The sequence below is a fragment of the Mytilus galloprovincialis genome, chromosome 7 (genome assembly GCF_965363235.1).
Source record: "Mytilus galloprovincialis chromosome 7, xbMytGall1.hap1.1, whole genome shotgun sequence".
Classification (NCBI taxonomy): domain Eukaryota; kingdom Metazoa; phylum Mollusca; class Bivalvia; order Mytilida; family Mytilidae; genus Mytilus; species Mytilus galloprovincialis.
The window spans coordinates 29,557,553-29,584,146 of NC_134844.1; the positions used below are offsets into that span (position 1 = coordinate 29,557,553).

General features: G+C 33.5%; 1 protein-coding gene across 1 annotated transcript; it reads left to right on the forward strand.

Annotated features, from left to right (window-relative positions):
* Positions 1 to 15,253: 15,253 nt before the first annotated feature.
* On the forward strand, positions 15,254 to 19,678 carry LOC143082730 (uncharacterized). Its single transcript, XM_076258561.1, has 2 exons — positions 15,254 to 16,794; positions 18,458 to 19,678. The coding sequence occupies exon 1, from the start codon at positions 15,530 to 15,532 to the stop codon at positions 16,781 to 16,783; it is 1,254 nt and encodes a 417-aa protein (XP_076114676.1). The 5' UTR covers positions 15,254 to 15,529; the 3' UTR covers positions 16,784 to 16,794; positions 18,458 to 19,678.
* The last annotated feature ends 6,916 nt before the right edge of the window (positions 19,679 to 26,594 follow it).

The window sequence follows — 26,594 nt, forward strand, 5'->3', positions numbered from 1 at the left end:
ATCCTAGGTAGGAAAAAACACTGGGTACCTCTAGTGGAGCTGCTTTCCCATCAGGGGCAACTTACTTCATCCTAGGTAGGAAAAACACTATGGGTACCTCTAGTGGAGCTGTTTTCTCTTCAAGGGCAACTTACTTCATCCTAGGTAGGAAAAACACTATGGGTACCTTTAGTGTAGCTGTTTTCTCTTCAGGGGCAACTTACTTCATCCTAGGTAGGAAAAACACTATGGGTACCTCTAGTGGAGCTGTTTTCTCTTCAGGGGCAACTTACTTCATCCTAGGTAGGAAAAACACTATGGGTACCTCTAGTGGAGCTGTTTTCCCTTCAGGGGCAACTTACTTCACCTAAGGTAGGAAAAACACTATGGGTACCTCTAGTAGAGCTGCTTTCCCTTCTAAAGTAGCTTTGTTGATTCTAGGTAGGAGCAAAACGATGGGTACATTTAGTTGACCTGTTTACCATTATGAAGCAGCTTAGTTCACCCTATGGAGCAACACAATTGGTACCTCTAGCGGAGCTGCTTTCCCTCCTTGAGCACCTGGGTTCACCCTACTTAAGAAAATCACGATGAATTTCTCTAGGGAAGCTGCGTAACCTACTGGAGCCCCTTAGTCTACGATAGGTAGGTGAAACGAAATATGTACCTCTAGTGGAGCTAATTACCTGCATGGAGCAGCTTAGTTCATCCTAGGTAGGAGCAGTACGTGGGTATCTCTAGTGGAGCTGCTTTTCCTTCTGGAGCACCTAAGATCCCTTAAGTGGAAAAATACGAGTGGTATTTCTAATGAAGCTGCTTTCCCATCTGGGACAGCAACCTAGGTAGGATCACCACGATGGGTACCTCTAGTAGAGCTAATTACCAGCCTGGAGCAGCTTAGTTCATCCTAGGTAAGATCAGTACGTGGGTACCTCTAGTGCAGCTGCTTTCCCCCTGGAGCACCTTAGATCCCCTAAGTGGAAAACACGAGTGGTATCTCTTTTGAAGCTGCTTTCCCTTTTGGGGCAACTACCTAGGTAGGATCACAACGATTGTTACCTCTAGTTGAGCTGCTATCTCTTCTGATTGATTCCTTATTGAAATCCGATGCCTTGGTTGTTTTATCCGTAGTACAATATGATCTAGATTTAGTGAATTCACAGAAGGGAATTTTAACTAAAGAAATGCTGCTTTATCCCCGGTATGACTTTGTTCTTTCGTTTATTTATTAGAAATACACAGGCCTTTTGCCCCCCCCCCCCCACCTTATGATGAAACCAATACTTAGTGGAGCTGTTTTTATGAGACCCCTACCGACAAAGTCGAAGGGGACCATTAATTTGCACTACGTCTGTCTGTCTGTCTGTCTGTCTGTCTGTCTGTCTGTCTGTCTGTCTGTCTGTCTATCATCAGTCCGGCATATAAGTATATTACACATGTTTTTTTATTCCGCTTGAAGATATTGATTTGATATTTGGTGTATTGTTTTATCATGACATGTTCCAGTCTGATAGTTTTGTGCAGAGTTATGGTAGCTTGACATAGAAAATTCACTAAAATTATCAGTGTTCTTGTTTTTGTCATCCTTGATGATATTGATTTAATAATTGGGTTAAAAGTTTATCATTACAAATTACAGTTCAAGTTTAAATTTTGTTCCCGGTCTGACGATTTTGTGCATAGTTATGATCCTTGGACTTAGAAATTCACCAAAAATAATCAGTTTTAAACACGGCTTTCGTCATGCTTGAAGCTATATTGTCTTCATATTTGTTATATAGTTTACATCATGACACGGTATAAATCAAGTTAGAATTTTGTTCCAATACAACGAATTTTAAACCGGTAGGGGACTGTGTATTGCCATTCAATACTCACAAAATGCTTGTTTACTGTACGGTATCTTGGTAAGGCTCATTTAGACCGTACCCTTGTCTCTATGTCTGATTTCCAGTCATCTTTTGGCAAGATTATCACAACTTCATTAATTTTATGTATTACCAAAGTGTTACCAGGGAATGTGTGAATTGATTATTAGCTATAAACATTCAGTATATAGATCTGAATATGAAATTAGATTTACGATTGCGAAAGAGTCAACTGTATATCCACTAGAGGCCAAATGCTGTAGACGTAAGCAACTATAGGTCGGTATGTGCCTTCAATAATGAACATAAATCTTATTGTATAACTAGCTGCTATAGAAGGCCCGAAATTACACACAATGTATAGTTACCGTCCAAATTGCTGCACCTTTCCATAATTCGAAGTGGCAGATCCTGGATTTTGAAAAAGGGAGGTCAGGACTTTTTATATCTTAAATCTGGAAATACTTATTTGTATTATTATAGTTTCAGCAATGCAGAAATATCAATAAAATAGATGCAGCTTTTCCATTAATAATCTATTTAAAGTACCACACGTAAGAAAATATTTGTTTTAATAACATGGTCTAGAATACATTAACGCTGTATCGTTTAGGGATGCGAACTACCAATAGTTATTCTATATCATACTTTTTATTTTAGCCTGTAGATCAGTCATAACTATTTTCTGTAATTTTGTTGGTTATAAATTAGACCGTTTGATAGTTTTCTAATTTGAAATGTTTCACATTTTTCATCTCTATAATGTAGCACACCTTGCGGTATAAGTTTTATTCATTGTTGAAGGCCATACTGTTGCCTTCTTTACAGTCCACCAATTACAGATGTGCTGATTATCAATTATAAAAATTTGATTTGCCAAATAATTCGCGCAATACAGCGTTATATTTTTTCAACCGCTCAATTAAGATAGGAAGGAAGTGACGATGACTGGAACCTAAATGCACGAAATATGTTCACAAAGACTAAAGTTTTTGACGGATATATGCAACGAACTCGAAATGTGTCCTTTGCATTGTATACTTAACATGCTTGCACCTTCTAGAAGTAGGCCTTTACTAATGTAGTTAGACATACTAAATACAAGAACACAACGAACCAAATATAATGACACAAATATTGAGCGCATGCACTTACCCTGAACTGATTATATATATATATATATACAACTCGTCTAAACATCAACCCAACAATGTTAGATCTGTAAATTTGCTTTCGCAAATTTTTTGTTCTTCCCTCGCCGGGATTCGAACCCATATGCTACTGAGATATCGTGACACCAAATCGCCTGCACTGTACCGTCCCGCTAGACCACACGACCACAAAAAACAAAGCTTTCGGTGGCTTTACCTTTCCTCGTCAGTTTTAATCTAGCGTCGTACTACAGTACATGATATATAAGGCATGGAGATGTTATTGTTACAGATCAGCTCAATTATCTATAGTAAAGGATCCTACAAATTAATGTAAGATACAGTCACAGAAAATAATTATATTTATAAGTACGTCTGAGTCAGTGACAACTCTACAACAGATTTATCCACCGGATCACCAGCAATGATGGTGATACATGGCTGTGTACATTATGTATATACAACTAGTCTAAACATCAACCCAACAATGTTAGATCTGTAAATTTGCTTTCGCCAATTTTTTGTTCTTCCCTCGCCGGGATTCGAACCCATGCTACTGAGATATCGTGACACCAAATCGCCTGTACTGTAGCCGTCCCGCTAGACCACACGACCACCTGGGCTTCACAAAAAAGAAAGCTTTCGGTGGCTGTATGTTACCTTTCCTCGTCAGTTTTAATCTAGCGTCGTACTACAGTACATGATATAAAAGGCATGGAGATGTTATTGTTACAGATCAGCTCAATTATCTATAGTAAAGGATCCTACAAATTAATGTAGGATACAGTCACAGAAAATAATTATATTTATAAGTACGTCTGAGTCAGTGACAACTCTACAACAGATTTATCCACCGGATCACCAGCAATGATGGTGATACATGGCTGTGTACATTATGTATATACAACTAGTCTAAACATCAACCCAACAATGTTAGATCTGTAAATTTGCTTTCGCAAAATTTTTTGTTCTTCCCTCGCCGGGATTCGAACCCATGCTACTGAGATATCGTGACACCAAATCGCCTGCACTGGAGCCGTCCCGCTAGACCACACGACCACCTGGGCTTCACAAAAAATAAAGCTTTCGGTGGCTGTATGTTACCTTTCCTCATCAGTTTTAATTTAGCGTCGTACTACAGTACATGATATAAAAGGTATGGAGATGTTATTGTTACAGATCAGCTCAATTATCTATAATAAAGGATCCTACAAATTAATGTAAGATACTGTCACAGAAAATAATTATATTTATAAGTACGTCTGAGTCAGTGACAACTCTACAACAGATTTATCCACCGGATTACCAGCAATGATGGTGATACATGGCTGTGTACATTATGTATATACAACTTGTCTAAACATCAACCCAACAATGTTAGATCTGTAAATTTGCTTTCGCAAATTTTTTGATCTTCATATATATATGAATAAAAACTATGCTATGTTACGTGGCATACAAATTTTGCGTCAAATAAACAACAACCAAACGGTAGTGTCTACCAAAATTCTTTTAAAACATTTTTGTTATCATTTACAATAGTTAAGCCATTACCTTGCATATCATCTTTCTCACAAAAAAAAAGGCATATTACGCATTCGAGTCACTATAACACACTGTATAAGATAAATAAAAAACAACGATAAGCACATTTGATTTGCCAAATAATTCGCGCAATACAGCGTTATATTTTTTCAACCGCTCAATTAAGATAGGAAGGAAGTGACGATGACTGGAACCTAAATGCACGAAATATGTTCACAAAGACTAAAGTTTTTGACGGATATATGCAACGAACTCGAAATGTGTCCTTTGCATTGTATACTTAACATGCTTGCACCTTCTAGAAGTAGGCCTTTACTAATGTAGTTAGACATACTAAATACAAGAACACAACGAACCAAATATAATGACACAAATATTGAGCGCATGCACTTACCCTGAACTGATTATATATATATATATATATATATACAACTCGTCTAAACATCAACCCAACAATGTTAGATCTGTAAATTTGCTTTCGCAAATTTTTTGTTCTTCCCTCGCCGGGATTCGAACCCATATGCTACTGAGATATCGTGACACCAAATCGCCTGCACTGTACCGTCCCGCTAGACCACACGACCACAAAAAACAAAGCTTTCGGTGGCTTTACCTTTCCTCGTCAGTTTTAATCTAGCGTCGTACTACAGTACATGATATATAAGGCATGTATATACAACTTGTCTAAACATCAACCCAACAATGTTAGATCTGTAAATTTGCTTTCGCAAATTTTTTGATCTTCATATATATATGAATAAAAACTATGCTATGTTACGTGGCATACAAATTTTGCGTCAAATAAACAACAACCAAACGGTAGTGTCTACCAAAATTCTTTTAAAACATTTTTGTTATCATTTACAATAGTTAAGCCATTACCTTGCATATCATCTTTCTCACCAAAAAAAGGCATATTACGCATTCGAGTCACTATAACACACTGTATAAGATAAATAAAAAACAACGATAAGCACATGAAATAGGAAATCTAATATCTATTTTAAGAATTTTTTAAATCTATTTTTAAAACACAAACTTTACATTGAATAAATATAGTTTTTAAAGAAATTCGTTGCAAATTTTGAAGATAGTGTATGATTATAAATAGAAAATGACATTCTGTATAAAGTGAAACTGACAAAATTTTTATCTATAAATTACATTGAAAAGTAATGATCGAGTACTTGCCTTATTTGACTTACTTTGCAGTATGGGTTTTGCATGTTTTGCATGTTTACGCAGTAGCATAAAGGCGTCAGACCACCAATTAAAAATCCCTTTCTGTTCAACCGAATTTTGCTTTTTACAGCTTTCTAAATATCTTACTTTAACCAGACACAAGTTGTTTCCTTTTTCCTTTTTCCTTTTTCGATATTCAAATTTTGAAAAATATTACAAGTCCAAACTGAATTTTTTTTTTCCCTCAAAATTTTTTTCACAAATTTTTTTTTCCTAAAATTTTTTTTTCAAATTTTTTTTTCACAAATTTTTTTTTCCTCAAAATTTTTTTTCCTCAAATTTTTTTTTCCCTCAAATATTTTTTCCTCAAAAATATTTTCCTCATATTTTTCGTTTCCTTATTCGTTTTCTATTTCCTTTTTCGATTTTCATTTCCTTATTCTGTTTCTATTTCCTTATTCGATTTCATTTCCTTATTCGTTTTCAATTTCCTTTTTCGATTTTCATTTCCTTATTCGGTTTCTATTTCCTTTTTTGATTTTCATTTCCTTATTCGGTTTCTTTTTCCTTTTTCGATTTTCATTTCCTTATTTGATTTCTATTTCCTTTTTCGATTTTCATTTCCTTATTCGTTTTCTATTTCCTTTTTCGATTTTCATTTCTTTATTCAGTTTCTATTTCCTTTTTTGATTTTCATTTCCTTATTCGGTTTCTTTTTCCTTATTCGGTTTCCTTTTCCTTATTCGATTTTCATTTCCTTATTCGGTTTCTATTTCCTTTTTCGATTTTCATTTCCTTATTCGATTTCCATTTCCTTTTTCGATTTTCATTTCCTTATTCGTTTTCTATTTCCTTTTTCGATTTTCATTTCTTTATTCAGTTTCTATTTCCTTTTTTGATTTTCATTTCCTTATTCGGTTTCTTTTTCCTTATTTGGTTTCTATCTCCTTTTTCAATTTTCATTTCCTTATTCGGTTTCTTTTTCCTTATTCCGTTTCCGTTTCCTTATTCACTTTTTATTTCCTTATTCGGTTTCTTTTTCCTTATTCAATTTTCATTTCCTTATTCGGTTTCTTTTTCCTTTTTCAATTTTCATTTCCTTATTCAGTTTCTATTTCCTTATTCGATTTTCATTTCCTTATTCGGTTTCCTTTTTCCTTTTTCGATATTCAAATTTTGAAAATATAACAAGTCCAAACTGAATTTTTTTTTCCCTCAAAATTTTTTTCACAAATTTTTTTTTCCTAAAATTTTTTTTTCCTTAAAAAAAAATTTTCACAAAATTTTTTTTCCTCAAAATTTTTTTTTTCTTAAAAAAATTTTTTCACAAAATTTTTTTTCCTCAAAATTTTTTTTTCCTCAAAAATTTTTCCTCAAATTTTTTTTCCTCATTTTTTTCGTTTCCTTATTCGTTTTCTATTTCCTTTTTCGATTTTCATTTCCTTATTCGGTTTCTATTTCTTTGTTGATTTCATTTCCTTATTCGTTTTCTATTTCCTTTTTCGATTTTCATTTCCTTATTCGGTTTCTATTTCCTTTTTTTATTTTCATTTCCTTATTTGGTTTCTTTTTCCTTATTCGGTTTCTATTTCCTTATTCGATTTTCATTTCCTTATTCGGTTTCTATTTCCTTTTTCGATTTTCATTTCCTTATTTGTTTTCTATTTCCTTTTTCGATTTTCATTTCCTTATTCGGTTTCTTTTTCCTTATTAGATTTTCATTTCCTTATTCGGTTTCTTTTTCCTTTTTCCTTTTTCATTTCCTTTTTCGGTTTCTATTTCCTTATTTGATTTTCATTTCCTTTTTTCATTTCTGTTTCCTTATTCGGTTTCTTTTTCCTTATTTTAAATTCATTTCCTTATCTGGTTTCTGTTTCCGTATTCGGTTTCTTTTTAAATACGGTGGTCAGACGGTCCCGGATCCCAGAAAAATATTTAAGTGGGAAATAGCTTGTATCAATCCCTTTCAAAGGTATTGACATATTAAGCTATTTCCCACTGAAATATTTCTTGGGGATCCGGGCCCGTCTGGCCACCACAGAGCTCGGTTTAAAGGTGACCCTTAACGTAATTTCCCGTATTAACCACACATTCGGTACTACTCGGCATATCCCTACATCAAAGTTCTGAACCGGACCTAGGTCATTTCAAAGGTATTGACCTAGGCTATTTCCCACTTAGATATGGTATCCGGTCGTTCCGGCCCCAAACCGATCCGGCCCCAAGTCAATCCGGCCCCAAGTCGATCCGGCCAAAGTCGTTCCGGCCCACGTCGATCCGGCCACAAGTCGATCCGGCCCCATAATAAAATATGAATAAACTATATTCACTATATGGAGGAATTTGTGACAAATTTGAACTGTATAAACGGAATTTGCAAAAGTGTCGATGATGGATCACAACAGGTAAACGAAGTATTGAAGTACCAGTTAAAGAACTATTTTAAATCGATACGAAACTGAGTGTTAGTTTAGTCTTAGATGCATGATTTTTTTATTAGTTGTTAGTGGCTTTGAACTATAGTTATTGTTGTCTATTTGTACAGCAGCTCCAATGATATTTTAAAATGTGAAGATATTTTCAAAGTTGACTTTGAATGTCATGGCGATTTTTATTTTATTTACTTCTCACACAGAGTAGCTAAATAAATATTTACAGTCCAATGGAACCGTAAAAATTTAACTCATCATTAATGTCTTGTTTAAGGTAGCACAATACAAAGATTTTATAACTCCAACTCCCAAGTTTTAAAATGCTGTAACTTTCTTAATAATGCTTGAAAATTTATAAAAGTGGTAGTTTTGGATAGCTAACAGATTACACTTTCAAATTAATGCAATGTTAGTATTATGTAACAATTATGTAACCAATTATAATGTTAACTGTGTCTAAAATATTTTTCACCAAATTTCCACTTTCAAATGAAATTAGCTTCTGCATAGGTATCCCTAGAGGGTTGATTTTATTATATGTTGTTCCTATGGCCATTATCTACAAAAAGGTGTCTCAGATTTCAGATAGAATGTATAGAACAAATTTTACACCTAATCAAACATTATCTTCTTTAATGTGGTCAGAATGTTTACACTAATTAGAGATTTATGAGAGAATAGAATACCATAGAGACAATCTGAGACACCCTTTTGAAGCCCATGATGTGTTGATTAAGATTTCGTTAAAATTTTCTGTATAGTTAAAGAGATGATAGAGCTAAATTCATTCAATTGAACTTACCTAGATTTTGCCACTAATTACATAATAATTGATTACATAATGATTGCATAATAAAAATATTGCATTTATTTAAAAGATTAACCTTTAATCTATCTATATATACCTCTTTTATTATTTTCTATGCATTCATAAGAAAGTTACAGCATTTCAAAGGTTAGTGATTGGAAGTAAAAAAATCTTTGTATTGTGCTACCTTAACCAAATCATTAGTCTATAATTGGTTTGTTTATTCAATAATTGTCTGATGATTGTCAACTAAGGTAATGCCAATCGTAATCACTTAATTCAATCAAATCCTGATTAATTAAAGTTACGTTATCAACAAGGTCTTTGTAGTTTGATCTTTTGTTTGGTGTTTGGTGTTTGGTGTTTATAGACTAGTAATTAATTGTATTTTTTTTCAGGTAACATCAGAGGCTTATATTCAAGATTTATTGATATTTGTAATATCGAGACGAATATAGTCAATTTATTTTTTCTTAAAATTGACAATACTTGGAATAGTTGTGTGTAGATAAAAAAAAAAACAAGTAATATGAGTATCCATTATTCTTTATTGCAAGAAAATAACAAACCAATGACACTAAATGCACATGTTGGTCCCATAACACACAAGGAAAAGCCATTGTGATATAAAAACAAACGCATTCTGTCTTCTCTTTTATAGAAAGGACTAGGCAAATCTAACATTTCTCAATTTGAGAATTTTAAGAACTTTTAAAAAAGAAAAACACAATTTGTATGTATCAGCTTGGGGATCGGCCTGTACCGTTGTGTATGTAGCTATTTGTTATAACACAAGATAAAAGACGTATTGGATTACAGTCGGCGTTTTACGTTTCCCCAAAAAAAAGTCTACGTTTCCGCAAAAAAAAGTCTACGTTTCCGGAAATAAATACCTTACTTTTCAGCAAAATAGTAACCATTCCGGAAAAAATATATTAAAGATAATTAATCTGAGTACCTTGAACCGTTGATATCGATTGTAGTAGCATGAAATTTTTGTAATAGCAGTATGCATTGCGCATTTAAAGTCAATTTATCTACCTCGGGCTGGAGATTTAGTCTTCGGGTTGTGCACAAATCAATAAGCAGATCCCACATTTTGATAAAAAGTGGAAGTAACACAAACACAAGAGGAATGAAGTTGCCATTTTACACCCATGTATCGAATAGTTAATCGTGCCATCCATGCAAATATCACTTGAGTTATTTCATTACATAGACAATCAAAGACATTTCAAGTTGGCGAAACACAAAAATATAACGATTCCGACATCATCATCTTTCACTAAGGTAAAACTTTCATATTTTTTTTACTTCTAGTATATTGTAGATAGAAGATCAGAACCCTTTTTGTATGCTCATCTAAAGAAAATATTTTTCAAAGGCCTTTTTTTTTTTACCGTACACCGTACACCTTTTACATTATAATTAAAAGAAATCAGAAATATTTATGAATTACAATTAATATATATCTTTATTTTTATTCCTTATAAATATATTTTTTATTGGGGCCGGATCGACTTTACATATGGGCCGGATCGACATGGGGCCGGATCGACCCGAAAGCTTAGATATTTTTCTGAGATCCGGGCACGTCTGGCCACCACAAAGGTTCAAAGTTGCTCTTTAACATAAATACAATACCCAGAACCCAAGTTCCTTTTTAATCACGTGTGTATCTACATCCATTTGGTATAAGTTTTATATATTACAGAGTCTATTATTTCGTCAAATTTAGGACATTGAAAGACCGGGGGTCTCAACATCATTTAAGCGGTCCTAAGCGGTAGGTTTTCACTGTACATTTCTTTTTTGGCTTTTCATAAATATTTCTATTTATATTTCTAAATGTCACTGGAGTGATCAGTATTTGTTTTTGTTTTATATATCATATATTAAATTACATCTTTGATGAATCTTTGATGTCGTTTTATTGATAAAATTCTATACTACATAAAGACAAATATTCAACTTATATAAGGGCTTAAATTCGTGGTCAACGAGAATTAACAACAGCTTGAAGGGGTCATAAAACGATTTGCAGTAGTCTATTCCATTATTGAAATTAAGTTATTTCTCAATGTTCACGCGTATTTCGATATTAAGTCCGTCGGTACTCCTCTAATATGCGATGCGGAACATATTGACTATATACCTTTTGTTCCATTCTTAATAAGCATTCGAGTGAGGTATAAGCTAATGTTTATCTGTACTTACGGGCTGAAGGGTCACAGCAGTCCATTTCATTATTCAAAATATCCATTTCATTATTAAAAATTTGCTATTTCTTAATTTTCACGCGTATTTTTGTATTTAGGCCTCCGCAATCCAGCTAATTGTCATTGCGGCACATATCGTTTATTCTCAATGTATTCCTCTATCAATAAGCTTTAATTTGGTGTATATTTTTTTTCCTGAATTAGGAGCTGACGGATTGCAGCAGTCCGTTCCATTATTCCAAATAAGCTAGTTCTCAATGTTCACGCGTATTTCGATATTAATATATAAAAAAGAAGATGCGGTATGATTGCCAATGAGACAACTATCCGCAAAAGACCAAAAAGACACAGACAGTAACAACTATAGGTCACCGTACGGCCTTCAACAATGAGCAAAGCCCATACCGCATAGTCAGCTATAATAGGCCCCGATTAGACAATGTAAAACAATTCAAACGAGAAAACTAACGGCCTTTTTTATGTAAAAAAAAAATGAACGAAAAACAAATATGTAACACATAAACAAACGACAACCACTGAATTACAGGCTCCTGACATGGGACAGGCACATACTTAAATGTCCGTCGGTACTCCTCTAATATGCGTTGCGAAACATATTGACTATATACCTTTTGTTCCATTCTTAGTAAGTTTTCGAATGAGGTATAAGGTTTATCTGCAATAACGGGCTGAAGGGTCACAGCAGTCCATTCCATTATTCAAAATATCCATTTCATTATTCAAAATTGGCTATTTCTTAATTTTTCACGCGTGTTTTGGTATTTAAGTCCACCGTAACCCCTCGAAAGGTCATTGCTGCACGACCAACTTGTTATATCTTTAATCAGAGGATGAAAAATAGCAAAGGTCCAGGGGAAATAAAAAAAGACAACGTAGAGTATTTTGATATATATGTTTTGGTATTAAGGTTGTCCATACATGGAATTAGTATGGCGTTCATTATCACTGAACTAGTATATATTTGTTTAGGGGCCAGCTGAAGGACGCCTCTGGGTGCGGGAATTTCCCGCTACATTGAAGACCTGTTGGTGACTTTCTGCTGTTGTTTTTTTTTTCTATGGTCGGGTTGTTGTCTCTTTGGCACATTCCCATTTCCATTCTCAATTTTAATTTCTGTTAAAAATAGTTAAGGAAAAGCCATTAGTTTATCCTCCTAAACTAAATAAATAAATAAAATAAAAGATTTACAGAGTGTTTTTATTTTTTTCTTATAATAATTTGAATGTTCGTTTGATAACACCAAAATGACGAATTTAGAAATACGGAACTTAGCTATAGTGTCAGTTATTTTTTTTTTAAATTTTATTTCACTATTCACCGCTCCAACTTGAATAATGAAACCTAAAATTGAGAAAGGAAATGGTGAATATGTCAAAGCGACAACCACCCGACCATAGAGCAAACAACAGCCGAAGGCAACCAATGGGTCTTCAATGTAGCGAGAATTCCCGCACCCGTAGGTGTCCTTCAGCTGGCCCCTAAAATATGCATAATAGTACAGTGATAATGGACGTCATACTAAACTCCGAATTATACACAAGAAACTAAAATTTAAAATCATACAAGACTAACAAAGGCCAGAGGCTCCTGACTTGGGACAGGCGCAAAATTGCGGCGGGGTTAAACATGTTTATGAGATCTCAACCCTCCCCCTATACCTCTAGCCAATGTAGAAAAGTAAAAGAATAACAATACGCACATTAAAATTCAGTTCAAGAGAAGTCCGAGTCTGATGTCAAAAGATGTAACAAAAGAAAATAAATAAAATGACAATAATACATAAATAACAACAGACTACTAGCAGTTAACTGACATGCCAGCTCCAGACCTCAATTAAACTGATTGAAAGATTATGTCTTCATCATATGAATATCAGGTACAATCCCTCCCGTTAGGGGTTTAGTATCATACTATCATAAAATATATGAGAAGAACATAACCCGTGTCATGCCAACAACTGTTTTTTTTAGAAGTAAATGTGTTTAGTTCCGATGCAAAGACCCTATCAGTGAATCAATGTTAAAGCCAAAATATGCAATCTTTAATGACCTGACAACAGTATCGTAACTATATCCCCTTTTAATAAGTCTATTTAAAGGTTTTGTTAGTTTCTGAGGAGAATACTGACATTTTTGTGCTTTATAAAGAATATTTCCATAAAATTTTGGATGTGAAATACCTGAACGTATAAGATGTCTGCATGTTGAGTTATATTTACGAATTATTTCCTTATACCGGTGATAAAATTTAGTAAATGTTTTGACCAGTTTGTGATATCGAAAACCCTGGTGTAATAATTTTTCAGTAATACATAAATTTCTCTCGCTAAAATCTAATACATTGTTACATACACGAGCGAATCGTACAAGTTGAGATATATAAACACCATAAGATGGTGACAAGGGAACGTCACCATCTAAAAATGGATAATTAACAATAGGAAATGAAAAATCATCTCTTTTATCATAAATTTTTGTATTAAGCTTCCCGTTTATGATATAGATATCAAGATCGAGGAAAGGGCAGTGGTCATTGTTATCATTAGCTTTATTTAAAGTAAGTTCTACAGGATAAATTTCTTTAGTATACATACTGAAGTCGTCATTATTTAGAGCCAATATATCATCCAAATATCCTAAACTATTTCATTTACATTGAATAGTGAATAGTGAACTATTTCATTATTCATTATTAAATTTTGAATAATGAAAAATGAACAATGGACGTACTTCAGCGCGGTAAAAATGATGGATTTTTTTTCTGTGCTCGGTAAAAAGACCACCTACATAATGTAACTACTAGTACTTTACAGATCTATGGACAAATCGACAGGCAGGACGGAACACACTTGGTTAATCATATATACATACCATATAAAACTTCATTTTTGAGGGATTATATATATATATATACAACCTCTAGTAACTTACCCTGTATTTCACTTTAAATGTGTCTCGTTTTATATTAATGTATAAGTAAAATTGTCGGACAATCTATGACAGATTTGTTAGTCTTTCTTTGTCAGCTGTTCATATTAAATTGTTCGTATTGCCTCAAATCTGTGTGTCTTCTATGTCACGTACAACTGTGACGATATTGACTTACAATTCTGCTCAAACCGGTGCTAGGGCTGTCTTGCAACTTTTATTGAGACGAGAATGATTTCTCTGTGTTGAAGATCTCACTGTATTTTGTCAAGATGAAGAACAGCAATAAAGTTTTAGACGCTGTTTCTTTTGCTGCAAATTTATTTTGTATATGTCTTGATTTTGGTGTCGGGCAAACTTAGGTAAGAAAACGGAAACGAAAATTCAGTATTTTTTTTTTATTTGTTAAGGCGCATAACCCTAGAATGGTATAAATGACGCCATCAAAATCAAATGTAATATGTATTTTGTTGTAATACGGATTGTGTATAAGTTTCATAACATTTTGTTGAGGCAAACTCGAGATAAAAGGACGAAAACTAATTTCTTGACGTACAGACATACACACGGACAAGGCTAGCAAAACTTAATGCCCCCTCCACTATAAGTCATATTTCATTGAGTAACCCGATGTTTTCATCACTTAATAACGATAATTGCTATATCCTATTCTCTTTTTATTTATACTAGAACACACCCGCGAAATCGCGGGCATTCAGAGCGTAGTTTAAAGTATCAGTATGTAAAGTGTTTTTGGAAGAATTTTGTTAAATACAGAATGACTGGAGAATTTCAGCAAAAGTATCATAAGTCATAGGTTATTGGGGACAGGAAAATGTTTTTTTTTACCCTCCACCTTTATTTCCAAAGTTCCCAATTTTTGGTTTTCTATCAATTTCAATATGAACATACATTTAGTATGTTATGAACATTTATTTAAGTAAGGAGCCTGTAATTCAGTGGTTGTCGTTTGTATTTGTTTTTCGTTCATTTTTTGTACATAAATAAGGCCGCTAGTTTTCTCGTTTGCATAGTTTTACATTGTCATTTCGGGACCTTTTGAAGCTGAGTATGCGGTATGGGCTTTGTTCTTTGTTGAAGGCCGTACGGTAACCTATAATTGTTAATTCTATTACGTCATATCACTTCCGCCATCAGATGAGAAGCACTGCGCAACCGCAACCTCAGTGTACTGTCAACTTTCGTTGAGGACTGACGTGTGTTAGTAACCTCGTATTGCAACCTTGAAAATTGATTTGTTATTTAATTATATGACTTCGAGGAAGTCAATTAATAAATTTATTGAAGATTTAATGTGATTAAATCTGGTTTATAATTTTTTATAGAAATTATTTTCATTCTCGTGTGGGTTTGAGATTACTATTCTGTAAACAAATATGGCGGACGCCATGATACAGTCTCGTGATAAGAAATCAGAGAAAACGCCTGATAAGAAGGCATCAAGTGTAGACGATGACTATTTAAGATTAGAGGATGAAGATGCTTTACTCTTTGATAAACCAAAGGAGGCTAAAACAAGGTCGAAAACTTCTAAGGCTTCGTCCAAGTCTGCTTCTCAGGGGAAGCCCCCTTCCTCGAGTACGCCGTCCACTTCTAAAGCAAAGTCTAGTACTAGTAGTGTCAGTGGTGACGCTAATAATAACAATGAAATGCTAGATATATTGAAGCAGATAAGATCTGAACAAGTAAAAACCAACAGTAGGGTTGATAACATGCACAAGAGAATAGACGCTCTTTATGATGATGAATATCAATATGATGATGAAAATCAAAACGATTCTGATTGTTATGATGACGCTTGTGACGAGGTCCAAGCAGATAATGAAAAAAGGGATGAACCCCCGAGTAAGAAACAAAAATCTGACTCTTGTGAAGAGACAAGATTTGCTAGCATGAGCAAAAAATTTAGGTCTGGTGAAAAGTATGCACCATCTATTAATGAACAGTTGGCTAATAATATAACTGATATTTTTAGAAATGGGATTTCTTCTGAGAGATTTTCAGATCTCATGAAAGATGAGAAACTTCAGAGACCACAAAATTGTGACAGTCTCGTTACTGTTCAAACTGACCAGGTTATTTGGGATATTTTAAGTCCCGAGACTAAAACAGTCGATAACAAAATGAAAACTATTCAGTCTGTAGTTGTGAAGACAGCTACTGTCATGGCTAAAGTTATTAATAAACTAGATTTAATGTTAGAGAAAGAGGAGTGTACTGAGCATAGTAATATGTTAGACGACCGTATGGATTCACTCGCTCTGATGGGGCATGCTAACAGATTAGTATGCTTGATGAGAAGAACTCTCATGAAGTATGATATCATTGGTGAATATGGACATTTGCTGAATGCTACAGTCCCTTATGATAAAAACCTATTTGGTGGTGATGTGGTCAAAACTGTTGATGATATTGGCAAGTGTAGTAGAATATCAAATAAAATCCGAGGAAGGGGTGGTTTCAACAGTGGCTTTAATAGAGGCGGTCGTAGACCTTGGTATTTTAGGATCTCTGGTAGAGGCACAGGCCGTGGTAGAGGTATCGGCCGTGGTAGAGCATCTCGTGCAGGTTCAGATAAGACTGGAGAATCAAAAAACTCCAGGTGGACTCACAACAAATACAGATATTAAAACCTGATGTTGTGAGTATAAATTTTGTAGCAGGTAGATTGAAAAATTATATAAATAAATGGGAAGAAATTACTTCAGACAGTAATATTTTAGATATTGCTCATAAATGTCCCATTGAGTTTATTGATGGTATACATCCTATTCAAAATCAAGCAACTATTAGAAACATAGTAGCAAATGATAATAATACTAGAATAATAGATGCAGAAATTCAAAATTTACTGAATATTAAAGTAATTGAAAAGGTAAAATCTATGAAGGAGAATATATTTCACCAATATTTGTGACACCAAAAAAGAATGGTGAATATCGGATGATACTAAATTTAAAAAAGTTAAATGAACATGTAGAGTATCACCATTTTAAAATGGACACTTTTGAAATGGCATTGCATTTGATAAAACAAAACTGTTACATGGCTAGTGTCGATCTGCGCCATGCTTATTATTCAGTGCCCATTGATGAGCAATATCAAAAATATTTGAGATTTATTTGGAAAGGTTCTATTTATCAATATACTTGCTTACCAAATGGGTTGGCAAGTGCACCACGTTTATTCACAAAACTTATGAAAGTGGTATATGCTACACTCCGCAGATCAGGTCATATCAATATAGGTTATATTGATGATTCTTTATTGATAGGCGATACAATTGTAGAGTGTAGTCTAAATATCCAAGATACTGTGAAATTGGTATCTGATTTGGGATTCATAGTACATGAGAAAAAATCTGTTCTTATACCTACAAAGAAAATTCAATTTTTAGGGTTTTTGATAGACTCTGAAAAAATGATTGTCACTTTAACACTAGACAAAAAAGAAATGATACATGAAGAAAGTCAAAAATTACTTTCAAAACAAATCTCTAAAATAAGAGAAGTTGCTAGTTATATAGGCTTGATAATCTCAAGTTTTTCTGCTGTTGATTATGGTCAACTGTATTATAGAGATATTGGAATAGAAAAAATACATGCCTTAAAGATGGCTAAGGGCAATTTTGATGTCAATATGGAAATAACTGATAAAATGAAAAAAGAAATTATTTGGTGGTCATGTAATATTTATACACAGTCCAGAGTTTTGGACAGAGTTAATCCACAAATTATTTTACAAACTGATGCTTCACTCTCTGGCTGGGGAGCAGTACTTATTGACAACAAAACAGGAGGTAGATGGACCCCTGATGAACAAAAATATCATATAAATTATTTAGAATTACTAGCAATTTTGTATGGTTTGAAATCATTTGAATCTCAATTAAAATGTTTTACACATGTGAAAATATTAACTGACAATACTACAGCAGTAAGCTATGTCAATAAAATGGGTGGAATTAAGTCAATATGTTGTAACACTATTGCAAAATCTATTTGGTTTTGGGCAAAGAAACACAATGTGTGGCTCACTGCTAGCCACATTGCTGGAACTGAAAATACTATTGCTGATGCTGAATCTAGAAAGTTCAATGATCAAGTTGAATGGCAGTTAAACAAAGACATTTTTTGTGATATATGTGAACTGTGGGGTGACCCCCAAATTGATTTATTTGCATCTCGCCTAAACTCACAATTGAAAAGGTTTTGTTCATGGAAACCTGACCCTGATGCTAGTTTTATAGATGCTTTTTCTATAGACTGGAGTGACTTTAAATGCTATTTATTTCCTCCTTTCAGTTTACTAGGCAGATGTGTACAGAAGATCTTGAAAGACAAGACAACAGTTATTTTAGTAGCGCCGTTATGGCCGACTCAAGCATGGTTTACTCTGGTGATGCAGATGTAAATCGATACACCCATACTGGTTATAGCAAGGAAAGATCTACTGACTCTTCCTTACAAAGACACTGTCCATCCATTGAACAAAACATTGAATCTAATGATATGTCATGTATCAGGAAACAGTTTATTGACAGAGGAATTTCGACAAAAACTGCCAGCATCATGTTATGCTCTTGGAGAAAAAGCACTAAAAAACAGTACAAAGTATTTGTCAAAAAGTGGTTTTCTTACTGTCGTGAAAGGAAAATTAGTGAAGTTCAAATTTCTATAAATATAGTGCTTGATTATTTGACTATTTTATATGAAAATGGTCTTGGCTACAGTTCCATAAATACAGCAAGATCTGCTCTTTCTGCACTAGGTTTAGTGATAGATAATGTCCTTGTAGGAGCACATCCTTTAGTAGTCAGATTCATGAAAGGAGTTTATAATCTTAGACCTACAAAATCTAAGAAAATTTGTGTATGGGATGTATCATTAGTTTTGAACTACTTGAGAAAGCTTTCACCTGTAAATATGTTAACTTTACAAGAAGTAACGTTGAAGCTCGTTATGTTGATAGCATTAACAAATGCTACTCGTGTACAAACACTGAAGTTTTTAAGTGTTGACTGTATGGAAAAATTGAGGGATGAATTTGTTTTTCATTTAGATGTTTTATTAAAACAGTCTAGACCAGGATATAAGAATCCAGATGTCAAACTGAGAGCTTTTCCTCCAGATAGGAGGTTGTGTGTATATACTGTTTTGAAAGAATACATTAAACGTACTAAAATTTTGCGTGTTCACACTAAGCAGTTGCTTATCAGTTACATTAAGCCGCATAAAGCAGTTACTTGCAGCACTATTTCCCGTTGGATTAAAGTAATTTTGCAAAAATCGGGTATAGACACTCGACAATTTAGTGCTCATTCAGTGAGATCTGCAGCTACGTCTAAAGCTAAACTGTACAATGTTTCTTTAGCTGATATTATGAGTAAAGCGGGTTGGACAAATGTGAATACTTTTGCAACTTTCTATAACAAGAGAATTATAAATTCTAATAGTTTTGATGTAAATGTGTTGAATAACTGATTTGTTTACATTTATATATATAAAAGTTACTATTGAAAATTTTTTGAGTGTGCTTTAAAATCTCATCTGATGGCGGAAGTGATATGACGTAATAGAATTACTAAATTAAACGATACTTACCTTGGTTAAAGTTGAAGTTTAATTTGAATTCTATGTAGTCATAGAATCACTGAAGTGATCAGATGCCACCACCCTCCCTACAGCTGTGTAGTTGATAGGGCTTATATATATATGCTATTGGTAGAGTACCACTTGGCTTTATCATCAAAAAATTTGTATCTTTAAAGACTGAGGTTGCGGTTGCGCAGTGCTTCTCATCTGATCACTTCAGTGATTCTATGACTACATAGAATTCAAATTAAACTTCAACTTTAACCAAGGTAAGTATCGTTTAATTTAGTAATTTCTGTGTCATTTTTGTCTCTTGTGGAGAGTTGTCTCAACATGGCAATCATACCACATCTTTTTTTTTTTGTAATCAATGAATTTTGTAAAAGATTTAATGACTGGAGAATTTCAGAAAAAGTATCAAAAGTTCACATGAATAATTTTAGCGCTTATCTGTATATTATGAACATTCATTACTGTAAAAATAAAGCGTATTTACTTTCAATTCTAAGTTTACTAATCGATCCATGGTGATCATTGATATAGTAACAGACCCTCTCTATTTAATAAACTCTGTGACTGCCGTGGATACTAAACTTGAAAATGATAGCAGATCAAATTCTAAAAATACACTTTATTCGTAGTATATGTATGTTCAAAGTATACAGAAAAACGCAAACCGGAAGTCTAATATGACTTAAAATTTCGTACAATGACGGGACAATACCCAGATGCCTTTTTTCTCGTTTTTCTCCTAAAATAACTCAATCTGAATAATCATATGAATGGATGACAAATGCGACTATGCACTGTACATATAGGACACGGAGGCGTGTTGATTAATTTATTGTGGAAAGAAGAGAAGCGACACCAAAAATGAGGTCTTCTCGTTTAATAGTATAGATAAAGTTCCTGAAAAAATGTCCCTAACCATATTAATCAGAGTCTTAATATCTAGAAGGAATTCCGATCTATATATAGGAAATTATTGACCTGGCTACTCAAGTTGTTATTTGTCGCTTCTGTAAAAGAAGTAAAAAAACGGGGCATGTATTAATACCGAAATCGGGAATACCGGCTGGTATTTCATAATCTACCATGTATTGTTTCGTAGGGGAAATTTGTTCTTACGAAACAGCTTCTAAATGCACATCTTATATCATTTTAATGTCTCTTATAGACTTTCCAGGTCGTTTTTCATTGTATACTATAAAGATCTCATTTTTTCTGAATTGGAGAACCATTTTTAAACGATAAAGATTAAGCCCCAGTCCCACTAGACCACGATCCCACCACGCTCACCGCGATCTAAAATAAATTCAGATCGTGGTGAGGTCGCGGTATGAGCGGCATGAAAATGTAAATTTCCGTTGCTTTCACGATGCTACTACGTCTTCATTTCACTTCTACAACGATCCCGCTACGATTATAATACGTTCTCACCGCGCTTATTCTGTGACCTCACTACGCTTATCAAGATCTTTCTACGCTCATCGTGTTCTCACTACGACCATAATACCACGAGTTATCCGATTGCTACACGATCTTACCACGCTTCTACTGCGATTATAGCACGTTCTTACCACGATTATACTACGCTCATACCGCGATCTTACTACGTTCTCAGCAATAACGTCAACATCGTGTTCCATATCAATACAGTTCCATTCCTTCTATTTCTGATTAATACGTAGATTTCGCGGAAACAATACAGTCATGCCGCAAAAATTTACTAGAACAGGTGGGCGTGGTGGTAGGGGTTGATGTAGAGGCAGAGGGAGCTCAAATAGTAACAAATCCTGATCCAGCAGAGATGTCGGACCGACCAATCCAACCCAAGTTACAACCTATTGCTGGTCCATAAAACTCAAATGACGATATTTTAGTGAACGATACCAGAGATGACACAGATGTGTCAACAGATATAGGAATATGTGGTATGAGTGCGTTTGAGACAACTCTCTATCCAAGTACTGAACAATTTATAAAAGTAAACCTTTATTGGCCAAGGTACGGTGTCCAACACGGAGCTTGGGCTCACACCGAACAGCAAGTTATAAAGGGCCCAACAAATTACTAGTATAAAACCAACGGTCTAATCTAGATAGAAACGAGAAGCATGGTTGAGCCGTTAGAGAAATAGACAAGAAGTCCTAATCACATACAAACAAAATCTGGAGAGATTTAATATATTTTATGTGAAAATGACAACGAGAATGATGGTCGTAGTATGCACGTAGTCAGGTCGTAAGAAGAGCGTGGTGAGTACGACAAGGGCGTGTTAGAATCATACTATGGTCTTGAACAGCGTGGTGTAAACGTGGTGTAGTCGCCGTGAGAACGTGATGGTCGTAGTGATGTCGTAATAACGTCGCTGTGAGATCGTAGCACATTCTCTCCAAATAGAATCACGCTCTCACTACGATGGTACAGCGACCTTTGCGATCTTACTGTGACCTTAGCGCGCTCTCACTACGCTTCTACTACGACCTGATTTCACCACGACCGCAACACGATTGTTTTTAACATGTTCAAAGTTGTCCACGCTCATTACGATCTTGAAGACCTCACCACGACCGTGATACGACCTTACTACGATCTACACGATCGTACTACGATCATCAACATTTGCATTTTTTTTCACAGATCGTAGTGCGATCGTGGCCTAGTGGGACTGCGGTATTAGACAGTACTTTACATACGAAGAAACAACTCAGTCTCATGCTACTTAGTGGACATTTTGATGAGTTAGTCTCATGCTACTTAGTGGACATTTTGATGAGTTTAGTAGTTTACAAAACCGTTTCGTAGTGGACAAATTGTGTCGTAATTGATATCAACTCAATATTAAATTGATAAAAACATACTGAAAATTACATGGTACTAACCCTTGTTAATTGTTTTGTACAAATATAATTGAAAAATGAGTATACAAAACGACTGCATGCCATGGTAGTTGTAGTGTCCCGGCACTACGAAACGATTTTCTCCCGCAAACCGAATAAGGAAATAGAAATCCAAATAAGGAAATAGAAACCGAATAAGGAAAAAGTAACCGAATAAGGAAATGAAAAACGAATAAGGAAACGAAAAAAATGAGGAAATAAAAATTTGAGGAAAAAAAAATTTTGAGGAAAAAAAATTTTGTGAAAAAAAATTTGAAAAAAAAAAATTTAGGAAAAAAAAATTTGAGGAAAAAAAAATTTGTGAAAAAAATTTTGAGGGAAAAAAAAATTCAGTTTGGACTAGTAATATTTTCAAAATTTGAATATCGAAAAAGGAAAAAGAAAACCGAATAAGGAAATGAAAATCGAATAAGGAAATAGAAACTGAATAAGGAAATGAAAATTGAAAAAGGAAAAAGAAACCGAATAATAAAATTGAATAAGGAAAAAGAAACCGAATAAGGAAATGAAAATCGAATAAGGAAATAGAAACCGAATAAGGAAAAAGAAACTGAATAAGGAAATGAAAATCAAAAAAGGAAATAGAAAACGAATAAGGAAATGAAAATCGAAAAAGGAAATAGAAACCGAATAAGGAAATGAAAATCGAAAAAGGAAATAGAAACCGAATAAGGAAATGAAAATCGAATAAGGAAATAGAAACCGAATAAGGAAAAAGAAACCGAATAAGGAAATGAAAATCAAAAAAGAAAATAAAAACCGAATAAGGAAATGAAAATCGAAAAAGGAAATAGAAACCGAATAAGGAAATGAAAATCGAATAAGGAAATAGAAACCGAATAACGAAAAAGAAACCGAATAAGGAAATGAAAATAGAAAAAGGAAATAGAAAACGAATAAGAAAATGAAAATCAAAAAAGGAAATAGAAACCGAATAAGGAAATGAAAATCGAATAAGGAAATAGAAAACGAATAACGAAAAAGAAACCGAATAAGGAAATGAAAATCGAAAAAGGAAATAGAAAACGAATAAGGAAATGAAAATCGAAAAAGGAAATAGAAACCGAATAAGAAACCGAATAAGGAAATGAAAATCGAATAAGGAAATAGAAACCGAATAAGGAAAAAGAAACCGAATAAGGAAATGAAAATCGAAAAAGGAAATAGAAAACGAATAAGGAAATGAAAATCGAAAAAGGAAAAAGAAACCGAATAAGGAAATGAAAATCGAATAAGGAAATAGAAACCAAATAAGGAAAAGAAACCGAATAAGGAAAAGAAACCGAATAAGGAAATGAAAATCAAAAAAGGAAATAGAAACCGAATAAGGAAATGAAAATCGAAAAAGGAAATAGAAAACGAATAAGGAAATGAAAAAAATGAGGGAAAAAAAATTTGAGGAAAATTTTTTTGAGGAAAAAAAAATTTGATAAAAAAAAAAAATTTTGAGGAAAAAAAAATTGTGAAAAAAAATTTGAAAAAAAAAAATTTTTTTAAGGAAAAAAAATTTTAGGAAAAAAAATTTGTGAACAAAATTTTGAGGGAAAAAAAAAATTCAGTTTGGACTTGTAATATTTTCAAAATTTGAATATCGAAAAAGGAAAAAGGAAACCGAATAAGGAAATGAAAATCGAATAAGGAAATAGAAACTGAATAAGTAAATGAAAATTGAAAAAGGAAAAAGAAACCGAATAAGGAAATAAAAATCGAATAAGGAAAAAGAAACCGAATAAGGAAATGAAAATCGAATAAGGAAATAGAAACCGAATAAGGAAAAAGAAACTGAATAAGGAAATGAAAATCAAAAAAGGAAAAAGAAAACGAATAAGGAAATGAAAATCGAAAAAGGAAATAGAAACCGAATAAGGAAATGAAAATCGAAAAAGGAAATAGAAACCGAATAAGGAAATGAAAAACGAATAAGGAAATAGAAACCGAATAAGGAAAAAGAAACCGAATAAGGAAATGAAAATCAAAAAAGGAAATAGAAACTGAATAAGGAAATGAAAATCGAAAAAGGAAATAGAAAACGAATAAGAAAATGAAAATCGAAAAAGGAAATAGGAACCAAATAAGGAAATGAAAATCGAATAAGGAAATAGAAACCGAATAACGAAAAAGAAACCGAATAAAGAAATAACGAAAAAGAAACCGAATAAAGAAATAACGAAAAAGAAACCAAATAAAGAAATGAAAATCAAAAAAGGAAATAGAAAACAAATAAGGAAATGAAAATCGAATAAGGAAATAGAAACCGAATAAGGAAATTTGAAAAAAAAATTTTTTTTTAAGGTAAAAAAATTTTAGGAAAAAAAAATTTGTGAAAAAAATTTTGAGGGAAAAAAAAAATTCAGTTTGGACGTAATATTTTTCAAAATTTGAATATCGAAAAAGGAAAAAGGAAAAAGGAAACAACTTGTGTCTGGTCTTACTTTAAGTTTAACTTCATAGAAACCAGGTACATCCTGTTTGTACATGTATCAGCTTTCTACATGCCATTTTTTTCAGCATACCTTTAAAATATTCTAGGAAAAAAACTGACCTTCGAATAGAGGTAGTCTAAAAACAACCCCTGGTTTTCTGGAAATCTTCAATTAGTATACATTTGCCACTGGACGTTAAGCAACCAACAATCAATCAATCAATCAATTAGTATACTAAATATATGGAGCGCATTAAATTAATCCTAAATTTTTAATGCAAACGCATAGACAAGCGAATCTTGGGTCAAAATGGTCTACGTATATTTCTCTTTTACCGAAACCTTCATTTCTGCAAATTTGTTGGTTAGTTTAAGTACACAAATGAGATCAAAAGCAATAGTTTGTGTCGGAGTAGCCTGGTTCATGGTGTTAGAGATAATTACAGTACGATAAGGGGTGAGATATTATGAATTGGAATAGTGATTCAAAGTCTTAAGAAGTTGAGGTATTAAGGGTGTATATTTCTTAAGGTATAAAGTCATGAGGTAATAGGGGGAGGCGTGTTTGGGGAGGGGGTAGAGAGATTCATGGTAGAAATGATAATTGAAGAGAGATAAGAACATTCGGTATAAAGGTTATATGCGGTATTGATGATATTAAAGATGAAATTAGCGATGTCAACAACGGTCTTTCGTAGTATACATCTACATCTTGTTGAAAGACGCATTTGGACCTTTTCTTGATTTTGTTTAGTTACATAGATATAAGAAGATGTGGTATAAGTGACAATGAGACAACTCTCCATGCAAGTCACAATTTATAAAAGTAAACCATTAAAGGTCAAAGTATACATTTATATATCGTTGAGTTGATATCAAATTGATAAAATCATAAAATAATGTTATCAGAATTCGTAAGCTATCGTACAAGGAAGCAGGAAACGTTTTTGGTCAGTCGACGTATTCGGAAATGATCAGATTAAAACCATCAGAAATTTTCTATTCACAGGACTCTATTTCAAACAGGTGGGGTCTACACACACCTTACAGTGATACATTGATAGGGGAAACATTGGATGAACTGTTAACCGGATCAGTTTCACTAGATGATATTCCAATTATTACCGTTGTTATTATAAATGGAAAGTTACACACAACTGATAATCGAAGACTGTGGGTCTTTCGAAAAGCCGAAGAATTTGGATATTTACATGAAATCGAAGTGTTTCAAGGTACACAACAAAATTTCAGAACTAAACGAGGGACCAAATTTACAACGAATAATGATGGAATTTCGATAAGGATTCGAGGAGACCCAGGAGGTAGACATTGGAGAACATGGAAACCAAACACATCCATTACATGTCAGGCGAGGAATGATATTGAAGATTCTATCTGTAACAAAACAGTTATCGCGGCTCAATACCCAAATATAAACACATCATCATATAGAAATTACAATTGTTCAAAGCCGCGTTCTGTCTGCAAAAATAATGTTTCAAGACATTTTTTGAGGGAAGAT

What these genes read in the sequence shown, in the direction of transcription:
- LOC143082730 (XM_076258561.1), top strand. Translation starts at nt 15,530, where the DNA reads ATGGCGGACGCCATGATACAGTCTCGTGATAAGAAATCAGAGAAAACG.